At 36.2% G+C, this 20,954-nt stretch overlaps 1 protein-coding gene across 4 annotated transcripts in view; it reads right to left on the reverse strand.

The window, feature by feature from the left end:
• Positions 1 to 20,954, reverse strand: part of SRBD1 (S1 RNA binding domain 1) — a 218,101-nt gene that overhangs the window by 184,551 nt on the left and 12,596 nt on the right. For all 4 annotated transcript variants that reach the window (XM_012450585.2, XM_012450583.2, XM_012450584.3 and 1 more), the window contains exons 5-9: positions 15,911 to 16,077; positions 11,979 to 12,096; positions 10,812 to 10,950; positions 5,580 to 5,676; positions 4,118 to 4,253 (exon numbers count right to left, since the gene is read on the reverse strand). In XM_012450585.2, the coding sequence (XP_012306008.2) occupies positions 4,118 to 4,253; positions 5,580 to 5,676; positions 10,812 to 10,950; positions 11,979 to 12,096; positions 15,911 to 16,077 (657 nt within the window). The remainder of the gene's footprint in view (positions 1 to 4,117; positions 4,254 to 5,579; positions 5,677 to 10,811; positions 10,951 to 11,978; positions 12,097 to 15,910; positions 16,078 to 20,954) is intronic.

Genomic DNA, 20,954 nt, shown 5'->3' on the forward strand with positions numbered 1-20,954 from the left:
GAGGAAGGAGAACCAGGCATCTGGAATCACCTCCCCCTTGACCTCTACACTGCATTTCAATAGAAGAAAAGGCTGGCTGACTGGTGGCGCCTCTTGAATCACCTTCCTATAAGATAGCAGGCATGGTACAGGGGAATCTCTCCAGAAGATACTGTTTTTACTGAAACAAGATCAAAACCCCACCCCACTCCTCCATCCAGAGACCAGAATCTTTTCACATGTAATTCCTAAAACTATAAACCCAAGACCCTTTCATATGTGATTTCTAAACCTGTAAACTCAAGACCCTTTCACTTGTAATTTCTAAGGCTGTAAACCTGAGATCCTTTGACGTGTAATATCTAGAGTGTAAGTCTATATAAAGGCACAGCTTCTGTTTGTTAGGGGAGCTTGGCCATTTGGACAAAACAGAAAGCCTTGCTCCTGGGCCATAATAAAAAAACCCCTTCCTTTTTAGTTGGGTGTCCGAGAGGTCTGTTTCTCGCGGCCACTCCTGCTTCATAGGAAACTCTAAAATTCCATCCCTCCACAAAGGTAACTGATAAGGTAGCAAAAAGTGTCAGAATTAACTTTTTCACAACTATGGAATCTAATAAAAATTTTCTAACAACCAGAGAAACACAGAAGAGAAGCTGTAGAACTTCTGTAAGAGAGCACTTTTACCCCAATCTCCTGCTCAGCAGTGGCCTCTGAAGATGACAGCCCAGGTTTCTAGGGCAGGTTGCTCTTACCAGAAGGAACAATAGGGACCTTATTCTGAAATAACTATGGTTGTGTGTTTTGATGTCTGGTGGGTCCCTGAGGAACTGACTCAAGGGCTTGCCTTCGCTTCATATGCCTTGGAGTTTACTCAGGACAGAAGCAGCCTCCAAGGTGGCCTTTGTCAAAAGTACTTGAAGGCAAATGTATTAGCCCCAGCCACAAGGGGTAAGAGATAAGATGGAGGCAACTAAAAGACAGACCAAAAAGTCTGTGAAAAAAGAAGCTTGGAAATGAGGTATTTGAGGGAAAAGGGGCTTTTTAAAATTGCTGTGCATGCTGAGGGCTAGATGCATGCTCTGAAAAGATCTGAGAAAACCTTAAGCTTTCACCTCTTAATGAACTTTGGGCTCCAAGCAAACAGGAAGAAAAGGCTAAGGCAGAGCTGTTAAAGGCCTCACTAAGTGTTGAACGAGTGCCCCAACAAAGAGCCAATCTGCAAAGTCTGGGGGAGTTTGGGTTTTTTTTCTTTTGGGGGAGTTTTTGTGGGGTTTTATTTTGGTTTTGGCTCCAGGCATTCAGGGCAATCGGTCAAACAACTAGATGGTTACTAAGCTAACAAGGGAGACCTCAGTGGCCACACATAACAAAGAATAAAAATTTACAAAAATAGTTTAGAAAAGTCACTAGAACAAACCACCACCCATAACAAGCAACAACAAAAAACACTGGGGAGGGGAGAGAATCTGATTTCCAGAGCTGCCAAGTTATAATATACAACATATCCAGAGTTTACAAACAAAACAAACAAAAAAACAAAGAAACTGTCCCTGAGGAAGCTTAGACATTGACCTTACAAAACAAAGATTTTAAATTAACAGTCTTAAATGTGCTGAATTGAAGAAAATCATGAACAGAGACCTGAAGAAAGCCAGGATAATGATCTTTCAACCATATAGAAAAATAAGAGTTAGAAATTACAAAAAAGAATCAAACAGAAATTACAGAGCTGAAAAGTACAATGACTGACATAAAAATGTACTATGGGTTCAACAGCAAATTTGAATAAAAAGAACAAATCAACAAGTCTAAAGATAGGTCAAATGGGAATATACAGTCAGAGAAAAAAGAAAATAATAAAAGAAATGAACAGAGGCTGAGACCTGTGAGACACTATCAATCACATTCCCTACCTATAATGGGAGTACCAGGAGAGAAGAGAAAGGTGCAGAAAGAGTATCTTTTTAAATTGTTATGAAGAATTTCTCAAGTTTGATGAAAAACATTAGTCTACACATCTAAGTGAGGGTCTTCTCTTCCCAGGTCCATGAAGGGCATGGTTTCAAAGGCAGGAGTTTCCTGGCTCCAAACCTCCATTCGGGAACCAGAGGGGTTTCAAATGAATAGTTTTTCTGTCTGGGTTTCCCCTGCCCTGCGCTAGGTAGGAAAAGCCTGGTGAGGCTTCTTTGTTCAAAAAAACCAGGGAAAGCTCTGGGAGAAGGGGGCTCTGTAACTCAGAGTTGTGAACCAAGCAGCCAATCTGGTATCAGAGTCAAAGATCAATCACTCCAAAGGAAGTTTGAAAAAACTCCTCTCATTGGATGAGAACATGAATGGGGAGGGACTAACTCAAGGGTTATAACTCCAGCTGCTCCTACCTATACAGATTCCTTCTCTGGATCCCCTCCCACGATAGCATGGGAGCTTGTCTTTCTCTTTCTCTCTTTCTTTCTTTCTCTTCTCTCTCTCTCTCTCTCTCTCTCTCTCTCTCTCTCTCTCTCTCTCTCTCCGTCTAATAAATTGCTTTTCCATAAAACTATTTGGGTCCACGATACTTATTTGAACGGGCCCCTTTCCCCATTCTTAGGGGTTAGCGAGGTCAAGAACCTCTTTGGAACTGGGAGCTGAGTAAGGTTCCCCGGTTACACAAGAACCACAATAAACTCCAAGTAGGATACACTCAGCGAGACCCACAACAAGACACATTACAATCAAACTGTCAAAAATAAAGACAGAGAATCCTGAATGCAGCAAGAGAGAAGAGACTTGCCATGAATAAGGCATCATAAGATTAACAGCTGATTCCTCATAATAAAACGTGGAGACCATACCATAAGAGTGGATGGTATATTCAGTATTAAAAGGGGGGGATAAAAACCATCAACCAATAATTCTATATTTAAAAAACTCTCCATAAAAAATGAAAAGAATGTTTAATGGGTATAGAGTTTCAGTTTTGCAGGACAAAAAAGTTCTGGAGATTGGTTGTAAAACAATATGCTTCCTATTACTGAAGTGCATGCTTAAAAATGGTTATGATGGTACATTTTATGTTATGTGCATTTTACCACAACTAAACAAATTTTTAAAGAAGAAGAAATTAAGATTTTCTAGAAAAATAAAAACTAGGAAGTGTGTCACTAGTAGACCTGGCTTACATGAAATACTACAGGAAGTGCTTCAGACTGGAATAAAGGACATTAGACAGTAACTTGAAGACATACAAAGAAATAAAGAACACTGAGGCCGGGTGTGGTAGCTCATGCCTGTAATCCCAACTTTGGAAGGCTGAGGCAGGCGGATCACCTGAGGTCGGAAGTTTGACACCAGCCTGACCAACAAGGAGAAACCCCATATCTACTAAAAATACAAAATTAGCCAGGCGTGGTGGTGCATGCCTGTAATCTCAGCTACTCAGGAGGCTGAGGCAGGAGAATTGCTTCAACCCAGGAGGCAGAGGATGCAGTAAACTGATATTGTGCCATTGCACTCCAGCCTGGGCAACAAGAGAGAAACTCCATCTCAAAAAAAAAAAGAAAAGAAATAAAGAACACTGATAAAGGTAGCTACATATGTAAATATAAAAGTCAGTATTACTGTATTTTTGTTTTTTAACTCCTCTCTTTTTTCCCTATATGATTTAAAAGCCATATCCCACAATGTAGATACAACCTACGAATACATTCAGGAAAAAAAAAATAGTAAACTGAAAAATGAAATTAAAAGACTGAAGTACAATGACTATGATTTATACAACTAAATGAGACCCCTCACATTTTATTCTAAATCGGTATCTCAGATTTGTATTTCACATGGAAGAGATCCAGAACTGAGCTCAAATATAAGCATACTGGGAAGCAGAGTCTAACAAAAAGATCACCAGCCATAAAGTCAAGATACCTAAAATGTTATATTGTCAGCTTTGCTAATAATTCTCGATGTCACTTATTAACTTCTCTGGGTCGTTAGTTCCCAATTGGTGAAGTGGTAAGGGTATGACAATATTATAAGAATTTAGATAAAGAATAAAGAAAACAGTTGACATAAAATTCTTTAAATTCTTAGTAAAGTAGCAGGCAAATCCAAAATATTATCATTATTACTACTATCAGCATGCACATGCAGTTTCCTTATTTACCTGATGATGGTGAATGGTTCTTATGTTGCATGAAAAATGCTGGTACAGCAGAAACTTATCAACATCTTTTTCATTTACCTTTTTTGAGGACACTTTTGCCAGAGACGACTGGATGGAAACATGTCTGTTCTGGCACCTGTTCAGATATACAAGTGTTCAAAAAACAAGCAGTTATTAATCTGTGCTTTAGTAAAGAAATACATTATATACAAATAAGGATAGCAAAACAGTTAAGCCATTACCAAATGAGATATTTTTAACAATGCCTACCTATGAAAATGATATTACTGGCCCATCAAAGAGGACTCTTTGCCTACTCATGCTAGCATAGTCCTCCAGATCTATTTACATATCTACTCAATCTCCCCATAAAATGCCTGAATGAATTCAGATACCATCTGCAATTATGAAAAAGATCAAAACTATCATAGAAATCACACGAATAGCTCTAATCTAAATATCAGACTTTTCTAATCACTAAGTTAGGTTGTCACAGTCAATTAAAAACTAAAAAGAAGAGAAACAAAAGGATGTGTCAGGACAGCTTCCAATAACAATTTATAATACTAACCAAATCTCAACAGCATGCTAACTTATAAAAACACATTTTAAAACCTGACCAATTATTTTGCTTCGACTCATTCCTGCTGGGGCCACTGAGAAAACAGAAAAGTTATCTCCCTTGTACTAACAAAAAACCCTGACAAGCAACAGTAGTCAACTAGATCATCTCTTCCTTTCCTCTCCTCTGCACAGTTCAAGTAGCTAGAGATGTGGAGGGAGAGAGAGGAAGAACAGACCTCTGGCAGAAGCCTGTCTTCTCTTCTGATACACAGCAGAAAAAGAACAAAGTATATAAAAATGGAGTTTAAAATTAATGTATTTTTTTTAATGAGACATAAAACCCATAGCCCAAGAAGGCTCTAGGTCAAAGATCTTTAATCTCTTATATGTTGGAACTGTGATGTCATGGATAAGCTGCTCTTCTCAAAAGCTAAAAATCATTTGGAGGACAGTACTTTTATGCATATCTGATATTACACATTCTCAAGTCAAGCCAATCACTGGCAAACACCAGAAACGAGATACTATAAAATTAAGTATATAGCACAATCAACATGTTTAAAAAGCAATGCCACTCTAAAGGACATGAATCTCTCCTTATATATTGTGCAAGGCAATGGTTTTTAAACTCATCAGACCCCTCCACTGAGATGACTCAGTGTAAAGAGGGTAAGTAGGCAGAGTTCCAGGCTCCCTGCCCAGAATTCAATTAAAACAACTTTACTTTTATCTGTTTTATATATTAGGGTTCTGTTGTTTGAACAAAGAGTTCTGCTACTTAAAAAAAAAAAAAGTCTGAAAACAAAGTTTTTTACTGAATGCTGGTATTAGCACTAACCGTGTGACCCTTAACAGCACGAGTCCATAAAGCAGAAAACTCCATAAAAGAGTTACTCACAAGTTCCGAATGAAGTCAAGCGTGTCTTTGTCTTTAGCAATCATGTCTGCTAAAATATGCTGCACTCCTATTTCAATATCCCGGAGTGTTGAAAGCCCTTTAGAAGGGTAAGAGGGAAAACAAAAACAAAAAGTGTAAGATTGGTTTTAAATTCTCTAATTAAATCATGGTAAATTAATTCCAGTCAAAATAAAACCTTAAATTGACAGTCTTAAGATAGAAAATATTGTAGCAGTATACTAGCTTCCCTTCGTAACAAAAACAAGTCTCCAAAAGCAATAATACAGACCCTTTACATATTATATTGCCCAGTGTTAAAAATACATCTCTGCAGCCAGCTGCCTGGTCTAATCCTGGTTCTATCATTTGCCAGTTGTGAGACACTAGGCAAGCTACTTGATTGACTTCTCTGTACCTCAGTTTTCTATAAAAGTGGAATCATAATAGTACCTCCTTTATGAAGTGATTACAAATATTAAAGATGTTAAGGGAAATATAGATTAATAAGAGTCAAAACCCAAGGGACACTACTCCATTTGTTTAAAAAATTATTCTTTAGAAGCAATTTCTATTTTGGATTATGGGGCATTTATTCATTTTCAACGCTCCATTTGAATTTTACAAATCTCAAAAGCACAAAACCAGAGCTTTCACACAGTTGTTCCTCTTCACAGTTAGTCTACAGATGGGCATTAAGTTCTCTCTAAGCACTTCCGATTTGCTAATTTATAGCAATGAATCTTATAAATCAAGGTCTCTCTGATATCAACTTACAATGAGAGAGATCATTTGCATTCTTTGTTTCATTTATTTTGTCTTTATCATTCTATTTGGATGAAAGGTTTTTTGCATTAACCTTGAATTACACAAGCACTGCATCTCATATGTATGTTTTTCTGTGAGTAATAAGGTACAAAAGCCAAAGAGGACAGGAGGACATTTATTATGGCATAATTAATAATAGAAGATGTCTAGTTTGGTTGTGTTAGGAGAGCTATGTTAACTTCTGAAGTAATTATGTTTACAGCTGTAAACAACATGGGTACAGGGCACTTTTTTTTTTTTTTTTGAGATGGTGTCTCGCTGTCACCCAGGCTAGAGTGCAGTGGCACAATCTTGGCTCACTGTAACTTCTGCCTTTTGGGTTCGAGGCTTTTGGGTTCAAGCCTTTCTCCTGCCTCAGCCTCCCAAGTAACTAGGATTACAGGCATGCGTGACCACACCTGGCTAATTTTTGTATTTTCAGTAGAGATGGGTCTATTTCGCCATGTTGACCGGACTGGTCTTGAACTCCTGACCTCAAGTGATCTGCCCACCTCAGCCTTCCAAAGTGTTGGGATTACAGGCGTGAGCCACTGCACCCAGTCTGCACAGGTCCACCTCTAAATGGATTAATTACAATAAAAGTTGGACCAAGGGGGCCTGCCTCTCTTGCCACCTCTTCCGCTTCCTCCACCTCTTCTGCTTTTGCTATTCCTGAAACAGAAAGAACTTCTCCTCCTTTTTCTCCTCAGCGTATTCAATGTGAAGATGATGAGGATGAAGACCTTTATGATAATCCACTTCCACTTAATAAACAGTAAATATATTTTTCTCTTCCTTTTTTTTACTTTTTTGTTTTTATTTTTCTCTTCCTTACAATTTTCTTAATAACATTTTCTTTTTTCTAGCTTTACCTTATTATAAGAATATAGCATATAATACATGTAACATATAAAATATGTGTTCATCGACTTTATGTCATCAATAAGGCTTCAGGTCAACAGTAGGCTAGTAATAGTTAAGTTGTTAGGAAGTCAAAAGTTACACCTAGATTTTCAACTTTGAAGTGGGAGTTGAGGGTGGAGGTGTTCCCCTAATCTCTGTATTATGCAAGGATCAACTATATTTTAAAGAAATTTAAAGAAAGAAATTTAGCTAATGAAACTAATAGGAATTCTATTTACATTTTGAGAAAACTTTCCTATGAGGGAATTTTCAGTAATTACCTTTACAAGATGGAAGACTGTATATTTAACAGACTTAAAACAGCTATAGTACATGAAGCACTCAATAAACATTTGCTCTTGTGTTAGCTCTCTCTGTCTTTATCTAGGAAAACCATTTACAAGAACTAATTCCTGGAGTCCCAAGTACCTCAAAGTATCATTACATAAAGTTTAAAGAGAACACCAGCGTGCTAAGTCAGTAGTAAAGATGGAACCTACAGTGAGAACCATTAATGGAAGCAGAGAACAGAAAGAAGAAATTATAGACTTTGCAATAACAAAGGGCCTTCGAAAATCCATCATAATAGAACAATGTAATTTGAAGACCTTATGTAATTAATGAATCTAATCAAAATTGTGCTAGAGCTCTAGAGAAATGTTGTGAAGTGTAGCCTAAGGATCCAAAAATAAAATCATACCAGGTACTTATTAAAACTGTGAATTCCTAGACTGTGGAACTGATGTGTTTAATGGAGGATCCCAGATAACTCTGATACTCATTAAACTTTAAAAAACTTCTGCTAGGGAAGTGCCTTGAGCTACTACTTCTAGAGCAGTCGTTCTCAGTGGGAGATAGAAATTTTCAGAGTCATTTGGGACACTCTCAAATTATATTCCCCTTCTCAGTACAATCAGGGAGAAAAGAAATTTAAAAAGAAAGTCTTCTGTGTTTTGAAAAAGTTCCTTCCCCAGCCAAAGAGAATAGATCTTACGAGTTTAATATACCCAAAGATAACAGAAGTTCCAAAAGTTTAGCATCTCAGTTAAATCAAGAGGAAATACGGTCCACAGAACCAGAAAATCATATGCATTACAGTGAAATTTTTTCAGCTACGGAATCTTCAAACCTCCACACCTGTAAACAAAAACCGAAAGGCCAACATTTCTTTTCACTTTCTCTGCACTTAGGCTACCTCTTCTTATATGTAACAGAACAATCAGTTACTCCCTCTTGTACACAAAAGTAGTATTTTGGATCTCCCAGAACATAGTCCATTTGTGGCACAGTATAGCTTTACGATTCAGACCAAATGCTTGCTGGTCAGTGGCAAGCAAGCAAGAAGTGTCTTCTACTGGGGGAAAAAAACTGAACTATCTAGTTTCTTAAATATTTCTTTCAGGAATGATAGGAATTATGAAACTTCTTTAGACAAACAAATAAAATTAAGGGTGATCATGATTGTGTGTAACATAAAAAAGGAGGAGACAAAGAGAAGGAGAACACCTTCCTATCAAACTTAAAAAAAAAAAAAGCAGTACCTAGCTAGCTTATATAGACTACCTTACAATAATTCTACATTTTTGATGAGGGTAAAAGAGGGAGTAAAGCAAACAAAAGTCCTGATATGTCTGCTAGTATAATACTACTCTAACTGTGCTGGCCCCTGAACTATCCGCATTATAAGAAGTATTATCAAGTGTCCACTGTCATGTATTCTAGCAGCATCACTATGTATAACAATCTAAAGAGATACGGTTCAAAAACCTACTCAGTAGGAATTCAGTACATGAGAGAACTCAAAAGACCTTGGTATCAAGGGTAGTGAGAAGTAGAAGGAAAGTGAATCAACAACAAGAAGAAAAATAAAAATAAAAATAGTTGATAAGCCTTTGTGCATCTGACATTCTGAAAGTTTCAACATTCCATTTTAATAAAACATACGCTCACTGGGGACAGATAGTTCCTACCGTGGTTAACCTTAATGCATAGCTATAGTCTTAGCTATTATCAAAATATTAAGTGTTGCAATCATTTAGAAATCTAACTATAAATACACATTCAAAATTAAACAAACTTGAATTTTACTCATTTCAACCCATCTCTAAATTCAAATAATCCTATTTTACTTTTTCTTTACATTATTGCCCTTCTCCAAACATTAAGATAAGTGTGTTTGGGTATGAACAGATATTTGGATTTTACAGACACACCTAATCAATTTTTTAAATCATAAATTCACATTTGCTGTGTTATTTAAAATAAAAACAGGCTACGGTATGCTATAATTTTCTACAGGTTAATATATACTGTGGATTTTGTTATCAGAGACTGCCCCCTACAGACATTTACATGTCCCAGCCTAAGGGATCCACAAAAGGACAAAAGAAACTAGAGGTAGGGGCGGGGTGGAAAGATGTAGTTCAAAGGGTACAAAGTTATAGTAGCTATGGAGGCTAAAAAAGACTAGAGATCTAACATAGAACACAGGGGCTACAGTTAATAATATTACAATGTGTACTGGAAATTTGCTAAGCCAGTAGATTTTAGGTGCTCTTAACACAAAAGAAGGTAACTATGTGAGATGATGAATATGTTAATTTGCTTATCATGTACAGAATAGCTTGACTATAGTACTCATTTCACTATGTATTAATATATGTATATCAAAACATGTTGCCCATGTTAAGTATATAATTTTTAATATTAAAAAAATAATTTTTTAAGAGTAGCGATCACCAGAGCATCAATCGCCCCACTCAATCCTAACAGCGAATTCCTGAGAAAAAGCCACTCTTAACCAAAGTTTTTACTCTATGGCTCATTTTTACAATAAAACCAATGCATCTTGACATTTATCAACTGTCATTTTCCTTGAGTTCTTCTTAGAAATACTTCTCTTATTCTCTCTTGTGCATGCACACACACGAAAGAATAGGAAGATACACTTGGAAGGAAATTTCAGAAAAAGACACTTTACTTCTAGAGTAGAACTGTGAAAGTGGAGCTTCACTTTACACTTCCTAGATGTCAGAACTGTTGACATTTTTAAAGACTATTTATGACTTTTATAAGTAAACAACTTTTTAGAAATAAAAGCCTTAATGGACAATATAAGAGAATCTTTGTAACCGTGAGATATGAAGGAATTTCTTTAAAAAGAAAAAACAGCTATTAACAATAATAAAACTAAACTAATACCTATTTATCAAGAGATGGCATAAAGTGAAAAAAGTTACAGACTGGAGAAAAAGATTTGCAACACATATAAATGACTAAAAATATTTTAAAATATTTTTAAAAAGAAAACGTAACAGAAAAACAAGCAAAGACTAGAACAGGCACTTCATCAAAAGAGAAAAGCTATCGGCTACTCAATAGGTATGTCAGGATTTGTTTTATTTCAATTATTCTACATAAGCTATAATATTCTTTTGTATAATCATTACTTAACAGTTTTTTAAACATACTTTTTTAAATTTATAAAAAAGAAACAAAGTTGATCTCTGTAAATAAAGTCAGTACCTTTAACATCAGGCCTAATGTATGATAGCAGATTAAGCTCCCCTGGTTTCTCAAGCAGTGTCCTGGCTGCTCCTTCTAAGCCCAACTGTCTTGCTCTCTGGGCTTTGGTCCCTTTGCTCCCAGTTTTATATGGAGCAGACTAGAAAATAAAGGCAGAAAACATATGATTCAGGCTAAAAAAACAAAATTTAAACCTAGGATACAAAATTAGAAGACATGTTGAGAATGCTAAAAGAATCCTTTTCTCAATCCTTGTTTCTTCCTTCAGAGATGAATTAATACAAACTAGAAAATGCTTACTGTATGAAGATGGTATGTGCCTTATCTCATTCTTTATATTTTTCCATATGCTAAATTAGTTGTTTGGTTTCACTCATCTTAAAAACTCAATGCCTGGACTGCAAAGTCCTCAACTCAAGCAAGCTCCTTTAAAAGTGTTCTACACACAATTCTTAATCCACACACTCCTCAACCTACCACCATCTGGCTTCTCTTCACTTGCCAGAAGATAACACAAAATCCATGATCTCCTAGCAAGTGATAACACAAAAATCCCTGATGATCTCCTAATTACCAAATATATTCAGTCCTTATTTTGCCAAACTTCTCTGCTACATGTAACTACTGATCATGACCTCCATCTAAAACTCTCTTCCCTGCTGTTCCAGGGCACCATCATCTCCTGATTCTCCTCATACTTGTCAATTTTTTTCACATCTCCTTAAGCTCTCCAACTCTCTACCCACACTTTAAAAGGTGGTATCTTCCAGTGGTACTATCCTGACCTGCTGACAAACCCTCCTTGAGTGAGTCCTTCCATTCTCATGATTTCATATTCCAACTACAGACTGAAGACGTACATATCGAGGTCTCTAGTTCAGCACTCTCTGATAAGCTTCACATTTGTATAATCTACTGTCCTTTCCTACTTGACTGGAAATTCCTTGAGACAAAGACCATGTATTTATTCATCTTTGTACACCCAAGTGCCTAGCACCAAAAAAGCACTCTATAAATATTTATTAAATAAAAAATAAATATTTTGTTGCATTAAATAATGGTGGCCAATGATGTTAGCTTTTTATTTCTTGGTCTTCCTTAACCATAAGAAGACCCAAATTGTAATATAGTCAGGTATTACATTGAAAGGTAAAAAGGGTTCCTTACCACATGTTCTAGTTCTTCAAATGTTTTACAATTCAGCAAGGCTTTTAACAAGCACTCAGACATCTTCCCTTCCTTCTTAATTTTCTGGATTGTATTACGAACTTTCTTTACAATGGCCCTGAAAACAGAAACTTTTGTAATATACAAGACCTATGTCAAAACCTTCTTTTTAAGGCTACTTCAAACTTACAGAAAAGTTGCAGGTAAAGTAAAAGAAACTTTATTCTCTCTGATCTGTTTGAGAATAAGTTAACAGCCCCATAGCCCGACACTTTAGTGTGATTTCCTATATATACAAATCTTCTCCTGCATAACCACAAAATAACCATCAATCTCAGGTAATTAATACTAATATTCATTACCATCTAATCTGCAGACCTCATTCAAGTTTTACCAATTGTCCCAATAATATCCTGCATGATGAATTCAGTTAAGAATTATGGGTTACATGTAGTTGCCATGCATCTACAGTTTCGTTCAAGCTAAAACAATATTTCATTCTCTCCTTGATTTTCTTCTTGATAAGGTCTTGATATTTTTGAATGCTACATGACAGTTATTTTGTAGAATGTCCTGCAGCTTAGGTTTCTCTGATGTTTCCTTACAATTAAATACAGATGGAGCATCTTTGGCAGAAATACCATAGAAGTCATACTGGGTTCTTCTCACTACACCTTATTAGGTGGCAAATGATTTTGATTTGTCCCATTACTGATTAACTATGATCATTTCATCAAGGTAGTATCTGTGAGTTTCTCCACAACACAGGTACTCTTTATTCCCCTCGTAATTATAAGTATTTTGTGGAGAGGTATTTTGAGACTATATAATTATCCCATGCCTCATCAAACTTTGAATTTCTTATTTTACTTAGTGCTTACAAACCATTGCTATCATTTATCTTAATGTTCAAATTGTTCCAGATTTGGCCAGAAGTAGCCCCTTCAAGGTAGCTTCTGTGTCCCTCTGACATGTCCCTGTCACTGTGCGACCACTTCCTTATTCTCTGGCATACAATATTTCAGGTGCATCTTCTAGTTTCCCTGCCCCAGGAATCAGGAGAATGACCCAACCCAAGTTATGGGTACTAAGTATGCTCATTGCTACTGGAGTATCACTGCTTAGGATGAGCAAACCTAGCACCCACAATTGGTTTCCAAATACCATTCCCCACTAAAAAGAACCAGGATTCCATGTAGAAAAGCTGATTCCAGGAATCAATTTACAGGGATCACTAAACAAGTTAGGACAAAAGAAAGGCTGGGCACAGTAGTTCCCCCACTTTACAACAGGTTTTCACTGTAAATATACAATCCTATTGTTATAGGATAATGTTTCTCATCCTATTGTATTACCTCCTATTTATCGGATCTCCCTAACAACAGTATTGCTAAAATGATGGGCAAAAGTTAGAAATGATAATATGATTTATTCAAAATGACCGATGGAAAAGAAAATTAAATCTACTTATAAATTTAAAAAAAAAAAAATTAAAGGCAGAAGACTGTAAATTAAAGAGACGAATATGTAGTCCTTAGATTACAACCTGTATGTCTTCTATAGTCAGGGTGGCCTAAGATTGTTTTCAAGGGCTAAAGCCTACCAAGGTCATTTTAACAAAAAGCCAATTCCTTTTGTCCTATTAGCCTGCATATAAAGAAGAAGAGAATTATCTTTAGAGAAAAATACAAAAAAACTTTTCTTACTATCCAGAATCATATTCTTTAATTCACTTTTCAACAGTGAATTTAAAAATATTTTTTACTTTGCAACCCAGGATACACACATACATATGCTTCATAATTGAAACACTTCATGAAACTGTATTTACCTTTACCATATAAATGTACTCCTATATTTTCTATTCACTATTTTATTTTTTAAATGGCTATTTTTTAATAGCACTTATTAAACTGGTTTTACTTCTCATCTAGGGGTAGCAGTTAACAGATTGAAAACCAATGCTCTAGTTATAGCAAATGCTGAGCCTAAGAAAAAATAGAGATCAAATCTCATTACCCAAAAGAAACCTCTGTATTATAGAAAAAGATCTCTTAAGTTCCAGTCAATGGCCCCCCACTTACTTTAAGGAATATTCATTCCTCTACTAATATTCAATGTATTCACCTATTCACAGAAACCCAGAGAATGAAACTCTTTTGCAGAAGTTTTTTAAAAATAAAAAAAAGAAAGAAAATGATAATATTCTTGATATAAAGCTCCTATTTGTACCCAATACAACCAAATATTATTAGACTACCTTCTAATTTTTTAAGTAAGCTTTTCTTGCTTGGGATGCTTTCTCCAATGTCAAATCCAAAACCCTCAGACTTTCTTAATTACTTGCTTTCAACCAAACAGAAAGCTTACTTCAGAAGTGGCAAACTGCTGGCCTTCTGGGTGTGGTCAAGAGTGGTTTTGCTTGGCCCAGAAATTTATTACATAAAAACCCAAATTACCAGCTTTTCAGAAATAGGAAGACCCAGCAAACTGGGCAGACAACCCTGCGTAACGATAATCTACTGGAGATGAGCAGGGTCGCCATTCTTAGACAGGATTTGCAATCCCCAATTCTTATCCCCGATGCTTGATTATCCTGGCCTGGCTCTGGAAGATTTGCATCCGAGACTATTTGATTAGCAAGTCATTTATACTTGCACATTGGTGAATTCATTCTGCCTCTCAGTAAAGTACAACTTTCCACATATTAGCATTTTAATTCTCCTGGCACTAAAAGAACTTCAACAAAAGAGGTAGAAAAGTTAGTGAGATGCAAGTTCTCCAAAAATAACAGAAAGCTCATCAAGCTTGTTATAAAAATTACCCTTAATACTTTTCAAATGGCTTCACAGAATGATATCCAATTTTAATCAGATCTTTTTGGTACACTTGAAGAATGTACACATTAACACAGTGCCTGTAGGAGATATGCAATAAATGTATAAGCAGTGAAGTGTTTTAATAAACCCTATTGAATAATATAGTCAGTCTTATAGTCAGTCTTACAGTCTTTGTACACATATTTCTGAGTTATTAACAGAGAGTCCAGAGGCATAATTTTTTTAAAAAGGAACTTTCCATTTTGTAACCATATAAAACTTAACAATCCACTATTGTTAAATTACCATAACCATTAAAAGTATGGTACAAGGGCCAGGCGTAGTAGCTCAAGCCTGTAATCCCAGCACTTTCGGAGGCCGAAGTGGGCAGATTACTTAAGGCCAAGAGTTCAAAACCAGCCTGGCCAACATGGCAAAACCCTGTCTCTACTAAAAATACAAAATTAGCTCGGCGTGGTGGTGCATGCCTATAATCCCAGCTACTCAGGAGGCTAAGGCAGGAGAGTCACCTGAGCCTGGGATGTGGAGATTATAGTGAGCTGAGATTGCACCACTGCACTTCAGCCTAGGCAACAGAGCAAGACTCCATCTCAAAAAAAAAAAAAAAAAAAAAAAAAAATATGGAATAAAGAAATACACATATTTTCTACCAAACTCTATACTGCCGAAGAACTCTCTACTTAGGAACTTTATGAAATTTAAAGGACAGTTTTATGCGAGCAATTAAAAGATTTAGACTAAAATGTACTTTCTGAGTTTCTTGCAGACAGTCCTAATTTTGCCATTCTGCCCAATAATTTCTATGAAACAAGAAGACAGTCAAATTCTGAGGCACACACTTTCACTGCAAATGACCTTTTTGCTAATACACGCTCAAGCTATGCATAAACACACCAGCAGAGGGACTCCATACAACCCCTAAATAAGTACAATAGAGCTAACTTCCTCTGTCAGAAGAGGACTATATCCAGATTACAATAATTCAAGGAAACAAAATGTTGAAACTGTCAAATATACTGTCATTCACTTTCCCACTGTTCCTCACTGGCCTTTTTCCATTACACTAGGCTCATCCTTTCCTAGGTTTCTTACCGTAGTTCTTCTAGGGTTTGTTGAACTTCTCTCAAGGAATCGGCATCAAGGTTATTAATGAGCTCTTTTCGATAACGTATAATGAAGGGAATTGTGTTATCATCATTAAAGAGACGAATGGCATTGGCACAAACCCAAGGTTCAACATTAGTTCTTTCAGATAAAACCTGCAAATTAAAGATACTTTAGTGATTTAAAATACTGAAAATTAAACATCTATATTATCATGTACAATTTAAAACACAGTATCAAACAATGTTCTCCACTGACTTAGAAACTACTTGCTACAGTTTTTTTAAAAAAGAAAGTTGTATAAAATACATGTATGCATTGACAATCATAATGGTAAAATAGTCATTTTACAAATTCAATAAAATCCAATCAAAACCACTGTATCATTCAAATTCCAGTGTTCAACGAAGGCGCTTTTTAATGATGCAATGATATACTTTTCATCTCTCATATTGATAGCAAAGCAAGGAGTTAGTAACTGACTGTCACCAGGAGAGCAAGGAAAAGCCATTTTTAGTCATCGCTAGTGAGCAATTTGGCAATATCTATCAAAATTTACAATGCATAAATAAACTCTTTGGCCCAGCAGCAATTCTAATAATAATTTTTTTTAAAGAACTGTTCCTAGCATAGCAAAAGTCAGCAAAAACCTAAGTTTACAATGGGGGAACTGGAAAATATGTTATGTCCATACAAAATACCATGCAACCATTTAAGAATCTGAGGCGGCTCTATCTGAACTATTATGAAATGATTCACAAGATCTGGAAATAGAAAGGTAATTGGTTGGCTGAGAGTTAGAGCTGGAAGACCCTTCTATATCTTTTGAATTTTGTATCATGCACAAACACAACATATTCAAACTAATTAATTACTTTTTAAATTTTTTTATTATTTTGAGATAATGTCTCACTCTTTTACCCAGGCTGGAGTGCAGTAGCACGATCGTGATTCAATGCAACCTGGAACTTGCAGGCTCAAATGATCCTCCAGCCTCAGCCTCCAAACAGTTGGGACTACAGGCCACGCCATCACACCTAATTTTTTTTTTTGTAGAGATGAGGTCTTACTATGTTGCCCATGCTGGTCTCAAATACCTGGGCTCCAGTGATCCTCCTGTCTCGGCCTCCCAAAGTGCTAGGATTACTGTTGTGAACCACCAAATCAGGCAATTAATTATTTTTAAAAATATTTGTTTTAGGGCTGGGCATGGTGGCTCATGCCTGTAATCCCAGCACTTTGGGAGGCCAAGGCGGGTGGATCACGAGGTCAAGAGATCAAGACCTTCCTGGTCAACATGGTGAAACCCCGTCTCTACTAAAAATACAAAAAATTAGCTGGGCATGGTGGCGCGTGCCTGTAATCCCAGCTACTCAGGAGGCTGAGGCAGAAGAATTGCCTGAACCCAGGTGGCGGAGGTTGGGGTGAGTGGAGATCACACCATTGCACTCCAGCCTGGATAACAAGAGCAAAACTCTGTCTCAAAAAAAAAAAAGAAAAAAAAATTTGTTTTAAAATATTATTTATTTAAAATACTCACTATTTTAAATATTCACTATTTTAAATAAATATTTTAAAACAAATTTTTATTTAAACAAAATTATTTTAAATATTTTTAAACAATTAAATATTTAAAAACATTAAAATATTTAAAATTATTATTTTAAATAAATATTAAAATTTATATTAATTATATTAAAATACTAATTTTATTTATAATAATATTAAAAGATTATTTATTATTTAAATATTTAATTATTTTTAAGTCTATAGGTCTTAGCAAAACATACATGTAAGCAGAAAAGTTTAGAAAAGTCAGCCTGGAAAAGAGAAAGAATAAAATGCAATTTTTGTAGTTTCCCAAAACCTAAGTGGCTCTTTCAAAGCAAAGAACGAAAGGAGTGAGTTTTATTATTATTTCAACCCTGAATACCAAGATCTGACAGAAACTGGGGTAAAAAACAGGAAAAAATTACTAAAGAATTATCATAAACAACTGATTACCAAAATCAAGTCCAGATAAATAACAGATTGTATTTCAAGACTACATATGAAATAAATGGCTAAACTCCAGAGACTGTAGAGGATATCTCATTCTCAGGGCATCTTGAATCCTGAGGTCTACATCTTATCACCTATTCTGACGGATTAATGTCAATGCGGATAAGAACGCCAATTTCACATCTCTATCCCTGACTCTCTTCAGTGTGAGCTCCACTCTCATTTAGTCAACTATTTGACATATTCTCTTAGAAATCTAACAGGCATCTCAAACCTTGCATTCGCAAAGTTATCTTCTTCTCATACTTATTTCTCCTCTAGTTTTACCCATATTATGCAATTCAAATGGCAGTTCAACCCAGAAAACTAAAAGTCTAACTATTCCAACTCCTTCAACTCTTAAATCCAATCCATTTTAAGAATGAATCAACTTGAACTGCAAAATATTTCCTTACTCTATCACTGTTCTTCATTTCTTCTGCCACACATCCCAGTCTAGTTCTAGCCTGGACTAATGAAATAGCCTTTAACTGTTCTCCCCATATCCACTCCAAGTCTCATCTATTCCAGTATACACAAAGCAACAAGAATGTTATTTTCAAAACGTATATGGATATTGCCTGGTCACTGATTTCCCATTGCATTTGGAATCCAATCTCCTCACCATGACCCAAAAGACATCAGCCTCTCTCCAAACTCATCTTATCCAGTCTTTCCCTAGATCATTAGAAACCAGTCCAATAGCCTTCTCTCAGTTCCTAGAACAAGCCCAGTTGCTTTACTCTTAAGAGGTCTTTATGAGGCTCCTTCCTCTTTAGAAATGCTCCTGTTGCTTGTTATCTTCCCTGACCCTCACAAAATCAACTCATTTGTATTTTCTCCCTCAAACCTGTATCTTTTCCTGTTTCCTATTCCAGTCCACATCACGTCATCTCCCACAGAAACCATAGAGGATATTGTGGTTATCTCCCCTAATATTGTGGCCACCTCTCCATTATATAGCAGCTATGTGGCTTGACAGCACTTGACTCTAACTTCAACTCCACAGCATTTGGCTTGGGTAACCAGCTGTTTTCAGAATTAAGAGCTTGAATGCTCCATGCCCCTGGCCAGAGAGATCAGCCCAATCAGCATGAAGCTCGAGATTTAGGCTGGAACTCTGGACCCAGGTACAGTTTCTTCCTCTGAAGAAATACAGTTTGTAGAGGTAGAAATACAAAGTTGTAGCCATTTTATTGTTATGAGGATGGTGGTGCTTAAAGGATAGCAGAGAGATCGTTTCAGTGAACTGACCGAAATTTTCCTGTTACATAGACCAATAAATCTCCTTTATTGCTTAAACTAGTTTGAGATAGTTTTCTTTTATTGTAACCAAAGCATTCTAATCAACCGTCTAAGCATCACAGCGTATTTTCTATCATATCCATCTACTCTATCACCAAGGAGGCAAACAGAACTTCTAAAATGTCTGTTCTGTCCCCGCTCAAGCTCTCTTTCCACTAATAGCATCTTTTATCTGAACCCATAGCAGGTTTTTATTGTTATCTATGCCTCCCACTCATCCTATCAGTATTACTACAGATTATATTTCTAAAATACCTTATTTTTTCATTTTCTTTGTTTGAACTTAAGCTCCAATGACTCTTATCTACCTATGGGTAAAGGTGCAACCACTTCCCTCTTGAGAGGCCTTCATAAGGCTGCTCATGAAGAAGTTAGCAATCTAGAAGGGAAGATAAAAATATTAATATAAATAAGTACAAATAAAACAGCATGTGCGAGGCACTAAGTGGTACCATGTTTTTAAAGAAGAGAAAGATCTCCCTGAGGTAATCAAGGAAGGCCTGCTACAGGGATAGTATTTTGGTTGAGCCTTGAAAGGTAGGCAAGATTCTGAAAGATGACAGGTGGAAACGACAGGAATGCTCATCATTTTGGAACTGTGTGATTTTTTAGAGCAATCCATGAGCTCCCACTACCCAACAGCTCAGCTATTGTTGAATAAAAGAAAACTAAGACAGCTAAGACTCCAGACCCTCATCTGGATGGTAGTAGGTCCTAACAAATCTATATGGCATCATGTATGTTAAGGGAGTGTACACTGCTGCTTATGCAAATCCGATCCTTGAAATTAAGGCTAACAAAACTATATACAAGCAGTCTTCATTTTGGGGCCTCCTAATCACCAAATTTTTCTATATTCAGTTGAACATTTATTTTAGCTCATATTATATGCCAATAACCAAAGTAAGCCAATGATAATCAAGATGTAAAATAATCAAGTCCCTCTTCCCAAGGAGCTAACAAGCTAACAAAAGCAGACAGACATGTAAATAGTTGATATACGGTATGGTTCATACTCTGAGAGAAGTGTATATACATTGTTTTAAGACCACGGGAAAGGTGGAGACATCCGAGATTGCTCAGCAAAGGTGGCAGCATCCCAAAAACCACTTCCCAACTCAGAGGCAAGGAGTACTCAGATTCTCAGAGAATAGGCTTTCAGCTGTCAAAAATCACTTCAAAAAAGGAAAAAGAGGAAAAAAAACTGCCTGAAATTAAAATGAAAATCTAGCCTAGAATTTTCAAAATATTTTCTAAGAAGACAAAAGGCCATAAAATAGTTCTGGGGCCTTTAAATGACATAACTTGCTTCTAATCACTATTCTCACAACACAACAAAGGGCATTACTGCTACTGGCTTACAAATAAAACTTTTCTTTCCTTGCTTTTCTTCTGTCACTCACCCTCTGGCAGCTGGGAACCTCTCCTCATCATACACTTTTCCCTCCTCATTCCACTCAGCAAGTAATCCTGCCTTTCTCTTGGAATGTATTTTCTAAAAGGCTTTGTTTAGCTCCTATTTTAGCGACATTACACAACCCATTAGTGAACCCAGGTACTCATCCCTCACAAAACACTGAAAGTCCAGGTTAACAAATCAGAACAAATTTTTCCTGTAGTAAGATATATAATTCTGGCATCTCAGGTTGGAATTCTTACAGAATTTCCTTTTAAAAATTGCTAGGCC

The sequence above is a fragment of the Aotus nancymaae genome, unplaced genomic scaffold (assembly GCF_030222135.1).
Source record: "Aotus nancymaae isolate 86718 unplaced genomic scaffold, 86718_ANA_hifiasm-v0.15.2.pri h1tg000057l, whole genome shotgun sequence".
In the NCBI taxonomy this organism is placed as follows: Eukaryota; Metazoa; Chordata; class Mammalia; order Primates; family Aotidae; genus Aotus; species Aotus nancymaae.